Source organism: Malaclemys terrapin, chromosome 21 (assembly GCF_027887155.1).
Source record: "Malaclemys terrapin pileata isolate rMalTer1 chromosome 21, rMalTer1.hap1, whole genome shotgun sequence".
Lineage (NCBI taxonomy): Eukaryota > Metazoa > Chordata > Testudines > Emydidae > Malaclemys > Malaclemys terrapin.
In genome coordinates this window covers 19,275,583-19,291,094 of record NC_071525.1, presented here as the reverse complement: position 1 = coordinate 19,291,094, position 15,512 = coordinate 19,275,583, and the positions used below count along the sequence as shown (strand labels likewise).

Sequence of the window (15,512 nt, the reverse complement as noted above, 5' to 3'; positions counted from 1 at the left end):
ACCCCAGCCCCGCCCCTTCCCCAAAGTCCTGCATTCCCCCTCCACCTCCCTCCCAGCCACGTGAAAAGGGCTGCCCAAACGCTACCGGCTTCACGGTTTGCCGGGCAGCCCCCAGACCTCCAGACCCTGCGCCCCAGGCCAGGCGCTTCCCCGGCGCAGCCGGAGCCTGGGCCGTCTTCCCCTCATCTGGCTGGGTTTCTGCCAAGTTGACCCTTTGTGGGTTCGGTTTGCTCAGTCTGTCCCTGAGTTTGGGGCATTGGGTCCGTATGTCACCTCTCTGGCCACAGTAATAGCAGCCCATGTCCCGTGGGTCCCCTCGAGCCGGTCAGTTGGCCCTGATGCTGGGTGTTCCCCTTGGGAGGGGGTTCTCCATGTTTCCCCTTTGGGAGGTCCCAGGGTCACTCTCTTTCTGCATCGTGGGGGGGCCTGTTCCTTTTGGACTCCTCCCTGTTATCCCCTGCACGACTGTCCACAAACTCGTCGGCCAGCTGGACTGCGTGCTGCGGGTTCTCTGGCTTCTGGTCCATCAACTCAGGTCGGATGGGCACTGCTCATACAGGTGCTCCAGTATAAATAGGTAAAGCAGCTCCTCTTTAGTTTGGGCCCCAGCTGTCCACTTGCGGGCATACCCCTGCGCCCGGTTGGCCAGTTGTAGGTATGTGACCTCACGGGTTTTACGCTGACTCCAGAACCTTTTCCGGTACATCTCAGGGCTCAGCCCAAACTCGCGGAGCAGGGCCTTTTTGAACAGTTCGTAGTCCCCTGTCTCCGCCCCTTTCAGTCGGCTGTACACCTCCCTGGCTGTGGAGTCCAGTGAGGGGATGAGAAACTGGAGCCTGTCTGCAGGGTCAACCTGGAGCAGCTCGCAGGTATTCTCAAAGGCCGTCAGGAAGGTATCCATGTCCTCCGCCTCCTTACGCTGGGCCAGGAAGCACTTATCAAAGCTCTTTGCAGTCTTGGGTCCCCCCTCGCTCACCGCAACCGGGGCCCCACTGCTCCTCAGCCTGGCCAGTTCCAGCTCATGCTGACGTTGGTTCTCCTCATGCTGACACTGTTTCTCCCATTCTTCCCATTCCTGCTTCAGTTCTTGCTTCCTTAACTCGAGCTCTTTCAGTCTCAGCTCCCTGTCATATTCCAGCCGCATCCGCTCCCGGGACGGGGAGCTCTGCCAGGACGATCCCCTGCTGGCCGGCAGGGTCAGGGGGCCCTCGGTATTCGCTGGGCTTCCCCCAACCCCTCCCCTAGGCACAGGTAGGCAGGGTCTCGGGATGTCCTCGGCAGCAGTCTGACCCCTCCCAGCCATGTCAGGCCCTGAGGCCTGAGCTGCATCCACCGGGCGGCTTCTCTCAGGGACAGGGCTCGGTTCATCCAAGCGATCCCTCTCCTCCAGCCGGGCAATGAGCTGTTCTTTGGTGGACCTCCCAATGCGCAGCCCCCTCTGCTTGCACAGCTCCACCAGGTCACTCTTAAGGCATTTAGCATCCATCCTCCTGCTGGCCACTCGCCGACCCGTGCTCTCTGCTTTCCACCGTTCCAGGGGGACCCCTAGTGTGCCAGCCCTTCTTCAGGTCACCCCCTCTCTGCCAGGGTCGAGCTGCAGACTCCTCTGCCCCTGGGACCACTCGCTGCAATCCCCCCGGGGGACCCTGTTACTGCAACAGTCCTTCTCGCTGGTCACACACTCCCAGGGGTCAATCACCCCCTGAACCGTCTCTCTCTGACTCTTCAGCCCTCCTGGTTTCAAAATTTCAAAATTTGAACTTTTTGTTCTGATTTGGGACAAATAGAAGTTTTGAAATGTCAGAATTTCCTGCCGAATGGAAAGTCTGAGTTTTGACCAACTCTAGCGAACACTCAGGACTGGCTTTACCATGTGGTGAACTGAGGCGGCCGCCTCAGTGCCAGGCTGTGGGGGGCACCACTAGCACCCAGAGTGTAGAAAATTGTGACTGCTGCGGGTGCCTATGTATTCTCTCTGCTCTAGATGCACAGAGATGGTGGAGTGCTGGGCTGGAGGAAGGAGGGCACAAGAGACATAATAGGCAGGAGAAAAGATGAGAGGGAATAACAGAAAGCAGCAGGCGCTGCAGGGAGAGAGAGGAGGAGGAGCCTCTTGTGTACTTCTCCAGCACCCCCAGGAGCCTGGACTGATTCACACCAGCTTCTCAGGGAGCTTCCTGGTTCCTGCTGCTTCCCTGAACCCACCTGAGGAGAACAGGTGGCCAACTGAAATAGTAGGAGCCAGTTAGGCCCTTAAGACGCTGATATCTTCCCTCACTCAGGCCCTGCTACCAGCCTGCTTATTTGTCCCCTTCAATTGAGTGTTCAGAGCCACTGTAGCTGGCACAGAACAGCAGTCATGAGTGGAAGAAGAAAACGCCCTTTGGGGCAGCATTCAGAAGAAGAAAGAAAGCAAATGAAGCTTTTCTATCTAAGCAGGTGAGTGGTGAGGAGATGCCTGATCTTCCAGTTAGTCAGAGGGCAGGTCACCTGGCAGCTACTGCAGCCTCCATATCTCCATCTCAAATGTTGTAACCAGGCACATTCCTGAAGAAAAGTGGAGATCAGAGATTAGTGTGGTGGATGCAAAAGAAACAGCTGCTGCTGAGATTAGTTTAGCATTCCATAGGAGGAAAGAGCTTGAGATGAGACTAAGGCCTGGTCTACACTATGACTTTAATTTGGATTTAGCAGCGTTAAATCGAATTAACCCTGCACCCGTCCACACAACGAACACATTTATTTCAAAATAAAGGGCTCTTAAAATCGATTTCTGTACTCCAACCCGACGAGCGGAGTAGCGCCCAAATTGATTTTGTCATTTCAAATTAGGGTTAGTGTGGCTGTAATTCGATGGTATTGGCCTCCGGGAGCTATCCCACAGTGCACCATTGTGACCGCTCTGGACAGCAATCTGAACTCGGATGCACTGGCCAGGTAGACAGGAAAAGCCCCGCGAACATTTGAATTTCATTTCCTGTTTGCCCAGCGTGGAGAGCACAGGTGACCACAGATAGCTCATCAGCACAGGTAACCATGCAGGCCGATAATCGAAAAAGAGCACCAGCATGGACCGTGAGGGAGGTACTGGATCTGATCGCTATATGGGGAGAAGATTCAGTGCTAGCAGAACTTCGTTCAAAAAGACGAAATGCCAAAACTTTTGAAAAAATCTCTAAGGGCATGAGGGAGAGAGGCCACAATAGGGACTCAGATCAGTGCCGCGTGAAAGTCAAGGAGCTCAGACAAGCCTATCAAAAAACAAAGGAGGCAAACGGTCGCTCCGGGTCAGAGCCACGGACATGCCGCTTCTACGCCGAGCTGCATGCAATTCTAGGGGGGGCTGCCACCACTACCCCACCTCTGACCGTGGATTCCGGGTCGGGGATAATCTCATCAGCTACACCTGAGGATTCTGCAGATGGTGAAGAGGAGGAGGAGGAGGAGGAGGAGGAGCTTGCGGAGAGCACACAGCACTCTGTTCTCCCCAACAGCCAGGATCTTTTTCTCAGCCTGAGTGAAGTACCCTCCCAACCCTCCCAACCCAGTATCCAAGACCACGACCCCATGGAAGGGACCTCGGGTGAGTTTACCTTTTAAAATATAAAACTTGTTTTAAAAGCAAGGGTTTTTAATGATTACTTTGCCCTGAGGACTTGGGATGCATTCGCAGCCAGTACAGCTACTGGAAAAGTCTGTTAACGTGTCTGGGGATGGAGCGGAAATCCTCCAGGGACATCTCCATGAAGCTCTCCTGGAGGAACTCCAAAAGCCTTGCCACAAGGTTTCTGGGCAGTGCAGCCTTATTCCCTCCTCCATGGTAGGACACTTGACCACGCCATGCTTGCAGCAATTAATCTGGTATCATTGCATGACAAAGCCGGGCAGCGTATGGTCCCGGTGTTTGCTGGCATTCAAGCAACATCCATTCTTTATCTCGCTGTGTAATCCTCAGGAGAGTGATATCGCTCATGGTAACCTGGTTGAAATACGGGAATTTTATTAAGGGGACAGAGGTGGCTGTTCCTACTGGGCTGTTTGCCTGTGGCTGAAAAGAAATCCTTCCCTGCAGTTAGCCAAGCGCAGCGGGGGGGCGGAATTGGCCCAGAGCTTTTCGAGTTTGGCTAGCAGAGATCTTTCCTGATACCAGCCACGTGGTGGGGAGAGGGGTAAAGCGATCATCCCAGAGAATTCATGGCAGAGTGGGGGGTGTTAGTTTGGTTCCTGCAGGGATCTTCCCTGATACCAGCCACGCGGTGGGGGGAGGGATAAAGCGATCATCCAGAGAATTGGATGGGGGGGTGGTTAGTTTGTTTTTTGCTGCTGAAGGTTAACAGGAAAACCGCAGCACTCAACGGGCTTTGCTTGGTATGTGGGAAAGGAGGGCGCAGAAGCCGAAAGACAATGGCTTACCATGGCCGCATGCAAGCCGAATTCTGTTGCCCGGACCTGCGTCTGTGATCTCTAGCAGCAAAGCCACAGGCACTCAATATTAAGAGGCAAAATGCGACCTTGCACAGAAATCACATGTGCTATGTAATGTGAATAGTGTTGGTCACCGTGAAAGGGTATAAGCATTGTTCTGCAAAATGTATCTTTTTAAAAAATTCTCTCCTTTTTTCCCTCCCTCCAGCAGCTGCAAATTCTTCAAGCCTCCCTCCTCCGTCCCAAAGGCTATCACAGATAAGGCGTCGGAAAAAGAAGACGCGAGACGATGTGTTCGCAGAAATCATGGAATCCACCCGCAGTGACAGAGCTCATCTGAATGAGTGGAAGGACATGGTTTCAAAGTATAGGAAAGAAGCCAGTGAACGTGAGGACATGAGGGACCAACGTGAGGACAGGAGAGATGCTCAAGATGAGAGGTGGCGGCAAGAAGATCAGAGGAGGCAGGATGCAATGCTGGGACTGCTGCGTGAGCAAACAGACATGCTCCGGCGTCTGGTGGAGCTTCAGGAACGGAAGCAGGATAACAGAGTGCCACTACAGCCCCTATATAACCCCCCCCGCCCTCACCATGTTCCATAGCCTCCTCATCCAGACATGTAAGAACGCGGGGGGGCGGGGGGAGCGAGGCTCCATACACCTTCCCATTCCACCCCAGTGGACAGCCCAAGCAAAAGGCTGTCATTTTTTTAACCTTTTTTTAGTGGCCTTTTCCTTCCCGCCGATCCTCCTCCCAAACCCCACCCGGATTCCCTCCCTCTTTTTATAATCTATTAATAAAGAATAAATGATTTTTAAATGATAGTGACTTTATTTGGTTTGAAAGCAAGCTGGGGGAAGGGGGAGGGTGGGTTCCTTACAGAGAATTAGTCAATAAAGGGGGCGGGTTTTCATGAAGGAGAAACAAACAGAAATTTCACACTGTAGCCTGGCCAGTGATAAAACTGGTTTTCAATGCTTCTCTGATGCACAGCGCTTCCTGGTGTGCTCTTCTAATCGCCCTGGTGTCTGGCTGTGCGTAATCAGCAGCCAGGCGATTTGCCTCAGCCTCCCACCCCGCCATAAAGGTCTCCCCCTTACTTTCACAGAGATTGTGGAGCACACAGCAAGCAGCAATAACAATGGGGATATTGGTTTGGCTGAGGTTTTCTTCTGGCAACTAGCAGAAGTTGCTAGATCACAGGCCCTGGTTCTCATGGGAGACTTTAATCACCCTGATATCTGCTGGGAGAGCAATACAGCGGTGCACAGGCAATCCAGGAAATTTTTGGAGAGTGTAGGGGACAATTTCCTGGTGCAAGTGCTGGAGGAACCAACTAGGGGCAAAGCTTTTCTTGACCTGCTGCTCACAAACAGGGAAGAACTAGTAGGGGAAGCAAAAGTGGATGGGAACCTGGGAGGCAGTGACCATGAGATGGTCGAGTTCAGGATCCTGACACAAGGAAGAAAGGAGAGCAGCAGAATACGGACCCTGGACTTCAGAAAAGCAGACTTTGACTCCCTCAGGGAACAGATGGGCAGGATCCCCTGGGAGAATAACATGAAGGGCAAAGGGGTCCAGGAGAGCTGGCTGTATTTTAAAGAATCCTTATTGAGGTTGCAGGAACAAACCATCCCGATGTGTAGAAAGAATAGTAAATATGGCAGGCGACCAGCTTGGCTAAACAGTGAAATCCTTGCTGATCTTAAACGCAAAAAAGAGGCTTATAAGGAGTGGAAGATTGGACAAATGACCAGGGAGGAGTATAAAAATATTGCTCAGGCGTGCAGGAGTGAAATCAGGAAGGCCAAATCACACTTGGAGTTGCAGTTAGCAAGAGATGTTAAGAGTAACAAGAAGGGTTTCTTCAGGTATGTTAGCAACAAGAAGAAAATCAAGGAAAGTGTGGGCCCCTTACTGAATGAGGGAGGCAACCTAGTGACCGAGGATGTGGAAAAAGCTAATGTACTCAATGCTTTTTTTGCCTCTGTCTTCACGCACAAGGTCAGCTCCCAGATTGCTGCACTGGGCAGTACAGCATGGGGAGAAGGTGACCAACCCTCTGTGGAGAAAGAAGTGGTTCGGGACTATTTAGAAAAACTGGACGTGCACAAGTCCATGGGGCCGGATGCGCTGCATCCGAGGGTGCTGAAGGAGTTGGCGGGTGAGATTGCAGAGCCATTAGCCATTATTTTTGAAAACTCATGGCGATCGGGGGAGGTCCCAGATGACTGGAAAAAGGCTAATGTAGTGCCCATCTTTAAAAAAGGGAAGAAGGAGGATCCGGGGAACTATAGGCCAGTCAGCCTCACCTCAGTCCCTGGAAAAATCATGGAGCAGGTCCTCAAGGAATCAATTATGAAACATTTAGAGGAGAGGAAAGTGATCAGGAACAGTCAGCATGGATTCACGAAGGGGAAGTCGTGCCTGACTAACCTAATTGCCTTCTATGATGAGATAACTGGCTCTGTGGATGAGGGGAAAGCAGTGGATGTGTTATTTCTTGACTTTAGCAAAGCTTTTGATACTGTCTCCCACAGTATTCTTGCCACCAAGTTAAAGAAGTATGGGCTGGATGAATGGACTGTAAGGTGGATAGAAAGCTGGCTAGATCGTCGGGCTCAACGGGTAGTGATCAATGGCTCCATGTCTAGTTGGCAGCCGGTTTCAAGCGGAGTGCCCCAAGGGTCGGTCCTGGGGCCGGTTTTGTTTAATATCTTTATTAATGATCTGGAAGATGGTGTGGACTGCACTCTCAGCAAGTTTGCAGATGACACGAAACTAGGAGGCGTGGTAGATACACTAGAGGGTAGGGATCGGATACAGAGGGACCTAGACAAATTAGAGGATTGGGCAGAAAAAAACCTGATGAGGTTCAACAAGGACAAGTGCAGAGTCCTGCACTTAGGACGGAAGAATCCCATGCACTGCTACAGACTAGGGACCGAATGGCTAGGTAGCAGTTCTGCTGAAAAGGACCTAGGGGTCACAGTGGACGAGAAGCTGGATATGAGTCAACAGTGTGCTCTTGTTGCCAAGAAGGCTAACGGCATTTTGGGCTGTATAAGTAGGGGCATTGCCAGCAGATCGAGGAACGTGATCGTTCCCCTTTATTCGACATTGGTGAGGCCTCATCTGGAATACTGTGTCCAGTTTTGGTCCCCACACTACAAGAAGGATGTGGAAAAATTGGAAAGAGTCCAGCGGAGGGCAACAAAAATGATTAGGGGTCTGGAGCACATGACTTATGAGGAGAGGCTGAGAGAACTGGGATTGTTTAGTCTCCAGAAGAGAAGAATGAGGGGGGATTTGATAGCAGCCTTCAACTACCTGAAGGGGGGTTCCAAAGAGGATGGAGCTCGGCTGTTCTCAGTGGTGGCAGATGACAGAACAAGGAGCAATGGTCTCAAGTTGCAGTGGGGGAGGTCCAGGTTGGATATCAGGAAAAACTATTTCACTAGGAGGGTGGTGAAACACTGGAATGCGTTACCTAGGGAGGTGGTGGAGTCTCCTTCTTTGGAGGTTTTTAAGGCCCGGCTTGACAAAGCCCTGGCTGGGATGATTTAGCTGGGAATTGGTCCTGCTTTGAGCAGGGGGTTGGACTAGATGACCTCTTGAGGTCCCTTCCAACTCTGATATTCTATGATTCTATGATTCTATGAGGTCTGAGTGAGTCAGTAACGATCGCCAGCAACCTTTTAAACGGCCAAATGCACATTCTACCACCATTCTGCACTTGCTCAGCCTGTAGTTGAACAGATCCTGACTCCTGTCCAGGCTGCCTGTGTATGGCTTCATGAGCCATGGCATTAAGGGGTAGGCTGGGTCCCCAAGAATAAATATTGGCATTTCAACATCCCCAATGGTTATTTTCTGGTCCGGGAAGTAAGTCCCTTGCTGCAGCCGTTTAAACAGAGTAGTGTTCCTGAAGACGCGAGCGTCATGAACACTTCCCGGCCAGCCCACGTTGATGTTGGTGAAACATCCCTTGTGATCCACAAGTGCTTGCAGCACCATTGAAAAGTACCCCTTGCGGTTTATGTACTGGGTACCCTGGTGCTCCGGTGCCAAGATAGGGATATGGGTTCCATCTATGGCCCCACCACAGTTAGGGAATCCCATTGCAGCAAAGCCATCCACTATGATCTGCACATTTCCCAGAGTCACTACCTTTCGTAGCAGCACCTGAGTGATTGCTTTGGCTATTAGCATGACAGCAGCCCCCACAGTAGATTTGCCCACTCCAAATTGATTCCCGACTGACCGGTAGCTGTCTGGCGTTGCAAGCTTCCACAGGGCTATCGCCACTCGCTTCTCAACTGTGAGGGCTGCTCTCATCTTGGTATTCTGGCGTTTCAGGGCAGGGGACAGCAAGTCACAAAGTTCCATGAAAGTGCCCTTACGCATGCGAAAGTTCCGCAGCCACTGGGAATCGTCCCACACCTGCAACACTATGCGGTCCCACCAGTCTGTGCTTGTTTCCTGGGCCCAGAATCGGTGTTCCATGGATAGAACCTGCCCCATTAACAACATGATCTCCAAAGCACCGGGGCCTGCGGTTTGAGAGAATTCTGTGTCCATGTCCATGTCCTCATCACGCTTGTCGCTGCGCTGCCGTCGCCACCTCCTCGCCTCGTTTTTCTGGTCCTGGCTCATCATAAACTGCACGAGAACGCGCGAGGTGTTTACAATGTTCATGACTGCTATCTTGAGCTGAGCAGGCTCCATGCTTGCTGTGGTATGGAGTCTGCAGTGTTCACCCAGGAAAAAAGGCGTGAAATGGTTGTCTGCCGTCTGTTGCTTTCATGGAGGGAGGGAGGGGTGAGGCTGTACCCAGAACCACCTGAGACAATGTTTTTTGCCCCATCAGGCACTGGGATCTCAACCCAGAATTCCAATGGGCGGGGGAGACTGTGGGAACTATGGGATAGCTATGGGATAGCTACCCACAGTGCAACGCTCCAGAAATCGACGCTAGCCCCGGTAAATGGACGCACACCGCCGAATTAATGTGCTTAGTGTGGCCGCATACATTCGACTTTATACAATCTGTTTCCCAAATTCGAATTATATAAATTCGGATTAATCCCGTAGTGTAGACATACCCTAAGGTTAAAGGCCACTCTAGATGATCAGCATCAAGGGAAGATTGTATCAGAGTCTCTTTACTGGCAAAATATTCTGAAAAGACTCATTGCCATTGTGAGAATGCTTTCTACCCAAAACCTAGCACTGCGTGGCACTTCAGATCAGCTGTATGTGCCAAACAATGGAAACTTCCTTAAAATTGTGGAGCCGATGGCGGGGTTTGATGCTGTACTTCAGGAACATCTAAGAAGAGTCACCACCCATGAAATGTACACACACCACTACCTTGGAAAAACAATTCAAAATGAGATTATACAGTTACTGGCAACAAAAGTCAAACAGAAGATTGCGTCAGATATTATTCTGTTATTCTGGACTGCACACCTGACATCAGCCATATGGAACAAATGATTTTAATGGTGCGTTTTGTAACAATAACACAACCTAGTGAAAAATGTCGCTGCAATGGTGACTGTCAGAGAGCATTCTCTGGAATTTATTGGCATTGATGATACTACAGGAGCTGGTATGACAAATGTGCTTCTTAAAAAGCTGGAAGATACGGGAATTGTGATAGCTGACATGAGAGGTCAGGGCTATGATAATGGTGCCAACATGAGAGGAAGGAACAGAGGAGTGCAGACACGGATCCGAGAGTTGAACCCTCGAGCTTTTTTTGTCCCAGGCAGTTCTCATTCATTGAACTTGGTGGTCAGTGATGCAGCATCAGCTTCTAGTGAGGCTGCTGAATCTTTTAATGTAATTCAAAGCATCTATGTATTTTTCTCTGCATCAACTCATCGATGGCAAATTTTGAAGCAACATCTGGGAATATCCTCTCTGACACTGAAACCACTGAGTGCCACATGATGGGAAAGTCGAGTGGAGGCGATAAAGCCTATCAAACACCAAATTGGGAAGATAGATGATGCCATAGTTGCCATTATGGAGGATAATGGTATGACAAGAACTGTTCGTGGGAGAACAGTGGCAGAGGGAAATGGAATCACCAGACACATACATAACTTCAAATTTCTGTGTGGCTTAGTGTTGTGGCATGACATACTGTTTGAAATAAATGTTGTAAGCAAGAAACTCCAAGGTGTTGACCTTGATATATCTGGAGCAATGGAACAACTGGACAAACCAAAGTCATACTCACAGTCTTACCGGTCAGATGAGCAATTTCAAAACATTCTGAAGAGTGCATAGAAGTTGGCAGAGGAATTTCACACTGAAGCTATTTTCCCACCCCTTCAGGAATACAAGAGTCACCGAAGAAGACGACATTTTGATTACGAGGCATGGGATAATCCCATAATAGACCCCAAACAACAATTCAAAGTTGAATTCTTTAACCAAGTGCTAGATTGTGAAATACAGTCAGTTGAAGAATGTTTCATGCAGCTCAAGGAACACAGCAATATATTTGGGATGTTGTATGATATTCCAAAACTCCTCACTATACCTAAAGAAGACCTACACCAGCAATGCAGGACACTAGAGACAGTGTTGACACGTGATGACATGCGCGATATTGATGTGAGTAATTTAGGTGATGAACTGAAAGCCCTTTCAAGATACATTTTGGCAGGATCAACTCCAAAGGCTGTTCTGGAATATATGTGCACAAATAAGATGACCACCCTCTTGCCAAATGCTTTTGTTGCTCTGCGCATACTTCTAACACTTCCTGTAACAGTTGCCAGTGGAGAACGCAGCTTCTCCAAGCTGAAGTTAATAAACACATCTACGCTCCACAATGACACAGGAGAGGCTGGTCGGCCTTGCAACCATCACAATAGAGCACGAGCTGGCCCAGACTGTGGACCTTCAGGAAGCAGTTCAAATCTTTGCAACCAAGAAGGCACGGAAAGCACCACTTTGATTATTCAAACAGACTGTCGGAGAATAACAGAGTTCTCACTTTTTGTTTGGGTACAGCAAGTCAGATGCTTTATTTTCTCTCTATCAATTGCGCAGAGGGAGAGAGCTAAACAGGTCTCTCAACAGGTAAACAATTACAGCAAGCATTGATACCTTTTATTACAGACAATAATGAGCAACAGCTGCATTTTGTTTATACATAGGTCATTCTGATATCTTGTTTTGCTCACCAATGTAGACTCTTAGTCTACATTCCATATTATCTACACATTATCTACACAAGGTCGCAACAACTTCTCACACAGTTCTTTCCCACTCGCCTCACACTTTCCTCGCTTCTCCAAATCTCGCTTTATTAGGGTTATCGTTAGCCTAACTTTTGCTAACGAACTGTCATGCATTGCATCCCCTTCCTGTCAGTTCTTTCTCTGCTTCCGCAAGATAAAAATGCCAGTGTTTATTATACAGACAAGAAAAGTTACATTTGCTGTTCAGGCGTTTGAAAGTTAAGTGTTACGTAAAATTTTTGAACAAGGCATTTTAAGTTGTTAGTTCTCCTTTATTGGGGTAGGTAGCAGAGCCGAACCATGAGAGGTGGGAAAGGCCTGGAGGAAGAGCAAGTCGCTGGGGTTGGCTGAGCTGAGAAAGCAGAGCTACAGAAACGGCACAGTTCTTGGGACAGAGCCTTAGAGCGGAGAGGACAAGGGCCTGTGAAGACCAGGGAAGGAGGTAGAAGCCCAGGATGGGCAGAAGGCTGGTTTAGGTGGTACTTGGTCTGGGAAATGCTGGGGGGAGGTGTCAATACCCTGACAAGGGAGAGGGGCTGAACTCTAGAGTCAAGCCCCTGGAGGGGTGAAAGAAGCTTTGTGTTCAGGCAGGGCAAAGGATCTTATTTGTTTAGAACTAAACCCTGGAAGGGGGGTTGGGCTGTTGTGTGACTTGGCCACAGAAGACCCAGCAAGGCAGCCCGGAGAAGGGACCAGCTGGGACTGACCCTCGTGGCTGAGGAAATGGCAACGTCCCCTGCAACGCCATGACTGGGCAGGAGGGAGCAGCCTAGAGGCAACATCCACAGGAATGTTCAGAGAGGCGGCTGCTTTGAATGGAGTCACGTCCACCAGGACACAAATGACAAGAGCAGTGTCCCATGAAACCCCAGAACCAGGCTCCTCACAAAGCCCGAGCAGAGACATTTAACGCATGAAAGGGACTCAGGGGGCCGGTGTCTCCCCTGCAACATCCTCACTGAGCTCTTCACCCCAGGGTGGGCTGGATTGCATCTCCTCCTGCAGGTCCTGAGTCTTGAGAGGGGTCCAGGGGAAGCAGCTGGGGGGGGGATCTCTGGGCTCAATGAGGGGGAAGCATCTTTTTCCTAAAAGATCCACTCCAGTTCAAACAGGAATTAATTCGGACAGTTCTATGTCCCATGCTATACAAGAGGTCAGGCTAGAAGTTCACATTCTGGCTTCAGAAGAACATGAGAGCAGCCAGACTGGGTCAGATCAAGGGTCCATCTAGCCCAGCACCCTCTCTCTGACAGTGGCAGAGCCACACTTTTAGGGGCAGTGCACAGAACCGGGCAATTTTGGAGAGATCCACCCCTGTCATCCACTCCCAGCTCCTGACAGTCAGAGGTTTAGGGTCACCCTGTGCATGAGCTTGCATCCCTGACCATCTTCTTGGCTAATAGCCATTAATGGACCTATCCTCCGTGAACTTGTCTAGTTCTTATTTGAACCCCGTTATACCTTTACCCATCACAACATCTCATGGCAATGAGTTCCACAGGTTAACCGTATGTTGTGTGGAAAAAGTACTGCTTGTTCTTTGTCTATTAATTTCATTGGGTGACCACTTGGCAGATGTGGGTGGTGGGGGCAGAACTCACATGGGAATTGGGGGGGAGACACAGAATGAATTAACTGAAATGTGGGGCTGGGAGGGCGAATTGATGCAGAGGATGGGAGACGAGGGAATGGGTAGATGTAGAATTTTGGGAGCAGCATTATCTGAGGAGTTGGGGGCAGGGAAATGTGGGGCTGGTGGGACACAGCATTCATGGGAACTGTGGGGCTTGCAGTGGAGCTGGAATCTCTGCACCACCTAGCAGCATTTTATACCAGTTTTGCACTTGGAGCTCAGCTGGGTGCCTCTAGCGAAAGGTCTTGCAACGAGGGTCAAAAAAGTTACGAGAGTTGGCAACACACATCTGGGGACATCATATGATCATATGACAGACCTAAAAGCACCAGCCCATCTTTTAAAAAAATAAATAAATCTCATGATTTTTCAATTTGTTGGGTTGGCCCTGCTGAGGGTGGGCTGGATTGGATGCAGAGTGGGGAGGATGTGGGAGGCTGGGTGTGGACAGGATGGGCTTTGGTGCTAAGGGGTCTTTCTACATACAAGGGCTTAATAACGCTCTCCGTTGAGCCTGACAGAGCTTGCTTGGTGCACCCACTGGACATAGGATTCCAACAGCGATCACATGAGTGCCAAATACAGAGGTGAGCTCACGATTCCCCTGTTGATGCATCTGTGAGTACAGTCTAGACTAGTGAGTAACTGTGTCAGACCGACACTCTACCCTGGAGTGCCCTTTACATGCTTTGCTGCTGTAGACTTCCAGCCGGCCAGCTCACTGCCTCCAGCATGCAAGCCACACCCAGCTGTGTTCACTTGCAAACTCTCAGTCAGGCCTGGGCTTTTACCAGCCTGAATTACCCCGCAGGGTGACCCCAGCACACTCCCAGCCCCAGAGTTTTCCCTGGAAATTTACATCCTGTACTGCCCAGCCCTCTCCTGGCTAATACAAGCTCCTACAAAGTCCCTCCCTTTATTAATAGAAATGATGTGCACAAACCTGCTTATCTCAAATGGAGTTTCCCAAACACTTCAATTCAACACACTATATTAGATACATGTAGCCTATAGGATTAACCTGCTTGCTCATTATATAATATCTTTCCTTATAGCTTAAGTATTTGATTTATTGTAATAGGTTTAAAGATTCATATTAAAGTAAATTTGGCTGTAATGCAAGGGACCTATAGGCCATACCCTGTATGTTGAGCTAAGGCAAAGTTAGCATGTCTGGGACCTTTCACCCAGATAGATAAATAATGGTAGAATGGCATAGGGGGTTTCCAAGTCTGTACCCTCAAACTTAACAGGCACACCACAAGGAAAGAACCAAAATAACCGGGAGAACAAAAACAACACGTGTATGATCTAATGTTATTAATATGTATGTACATGTCACCAATACGTACAAACATACTAGCCTATGGAGTAAGTGACCCTAACATTTTTGAAGTTTACATATAGGAGGATGGTTCCGGCACCTGTGCCCTATAAAAGTGGTGACCCACCTTGTAAAAAGGAGAGTCTTTACTTGTTTTTCTTAAACTTCCTAAGTTCCAAGGGGACGAGGCTAAGCTTGGTTTCCCTAAGCTTTTGTTCTTAGTTTTGGTTATTAGGTTTTAATTTTAAGTTTAAGTTAGTTAAGTAAACTCTAAGTTAGCTTTGGTAGCTCTTAGCTTCAGCTTCTTCTAAGCTTTGCACCTCTCACTCAAGGGTTGAGGAACCTGAACCTCCAGAGGTGAGCCTGGTCCTGTCTCTCTCACCACCAGGTTATCAGGGAAGGGTGTGAGTATATTAACCAAAGCTTTGTAGCATATAACACCATAATACCATATGTATCTTTTGAACAGCAGTAACACAATTGTAACTTTGTAACTCTGATTATTTTACCATTTAATTACTACTTCATTTATCTTAATAAAAAGTCTTTAAGGCTATATCTGTCTCAGTGTAAGCTTCCTGTCATATTCCCCCCCGAGGGTCCTTTGTAAATTCTGTGGAGCCTGATTTGGGACAAGAACTTTTATCTTCTGATCAAACCGATTGGCGAGCTGAAAACCCATACTATCCCAATTAATATTAGCCTCTTAAATCAGGCAACAGGCTGGCAAGCCAGCCAAAAGACTTGAGGAGCGTGTAATAGGGGTTTTCAGGGATTCCAGGCATCTTTAGACCCGAGAATCTCACCTGAGGCAAAAGTAAAGAGTTAAAGTTAGAGAGCAAGATTGTGTGTCTTACTCTCTCACTC

General features: G+C 49.2%; 1 protein-coding gene across 1 annotated transcript; it reads left to right on the top strand.

Annotated features, from left to right (window-relative positions):
* The first annotated feature begins 3,500 nt into the window (after positions 1 to 3,500).
* LOC128827545 (matrix metalloproteinase-2-like) lies at positions 3,501 to 5,171 on the top strand. The gene is made up of 2 exons (XM_054011493.1): positions 3,501 to 3,583; positions 4,634 to 5,171. The coding sequence occupies exons 1-2, from the start codon at positions 3,568 to 3,570 to the stop codon at positions 5,026 to 5,028; spliced, it is 411 nt and encodes a 136-aa protein (XP_053867468.1). The 5' UTR covers positions 3,501 to 3,567; the 3' UTR covers positions 5,029 to 5,171.
* Positions 5,172 to 15,512: the final 10,341 nt, after the last annotated feature.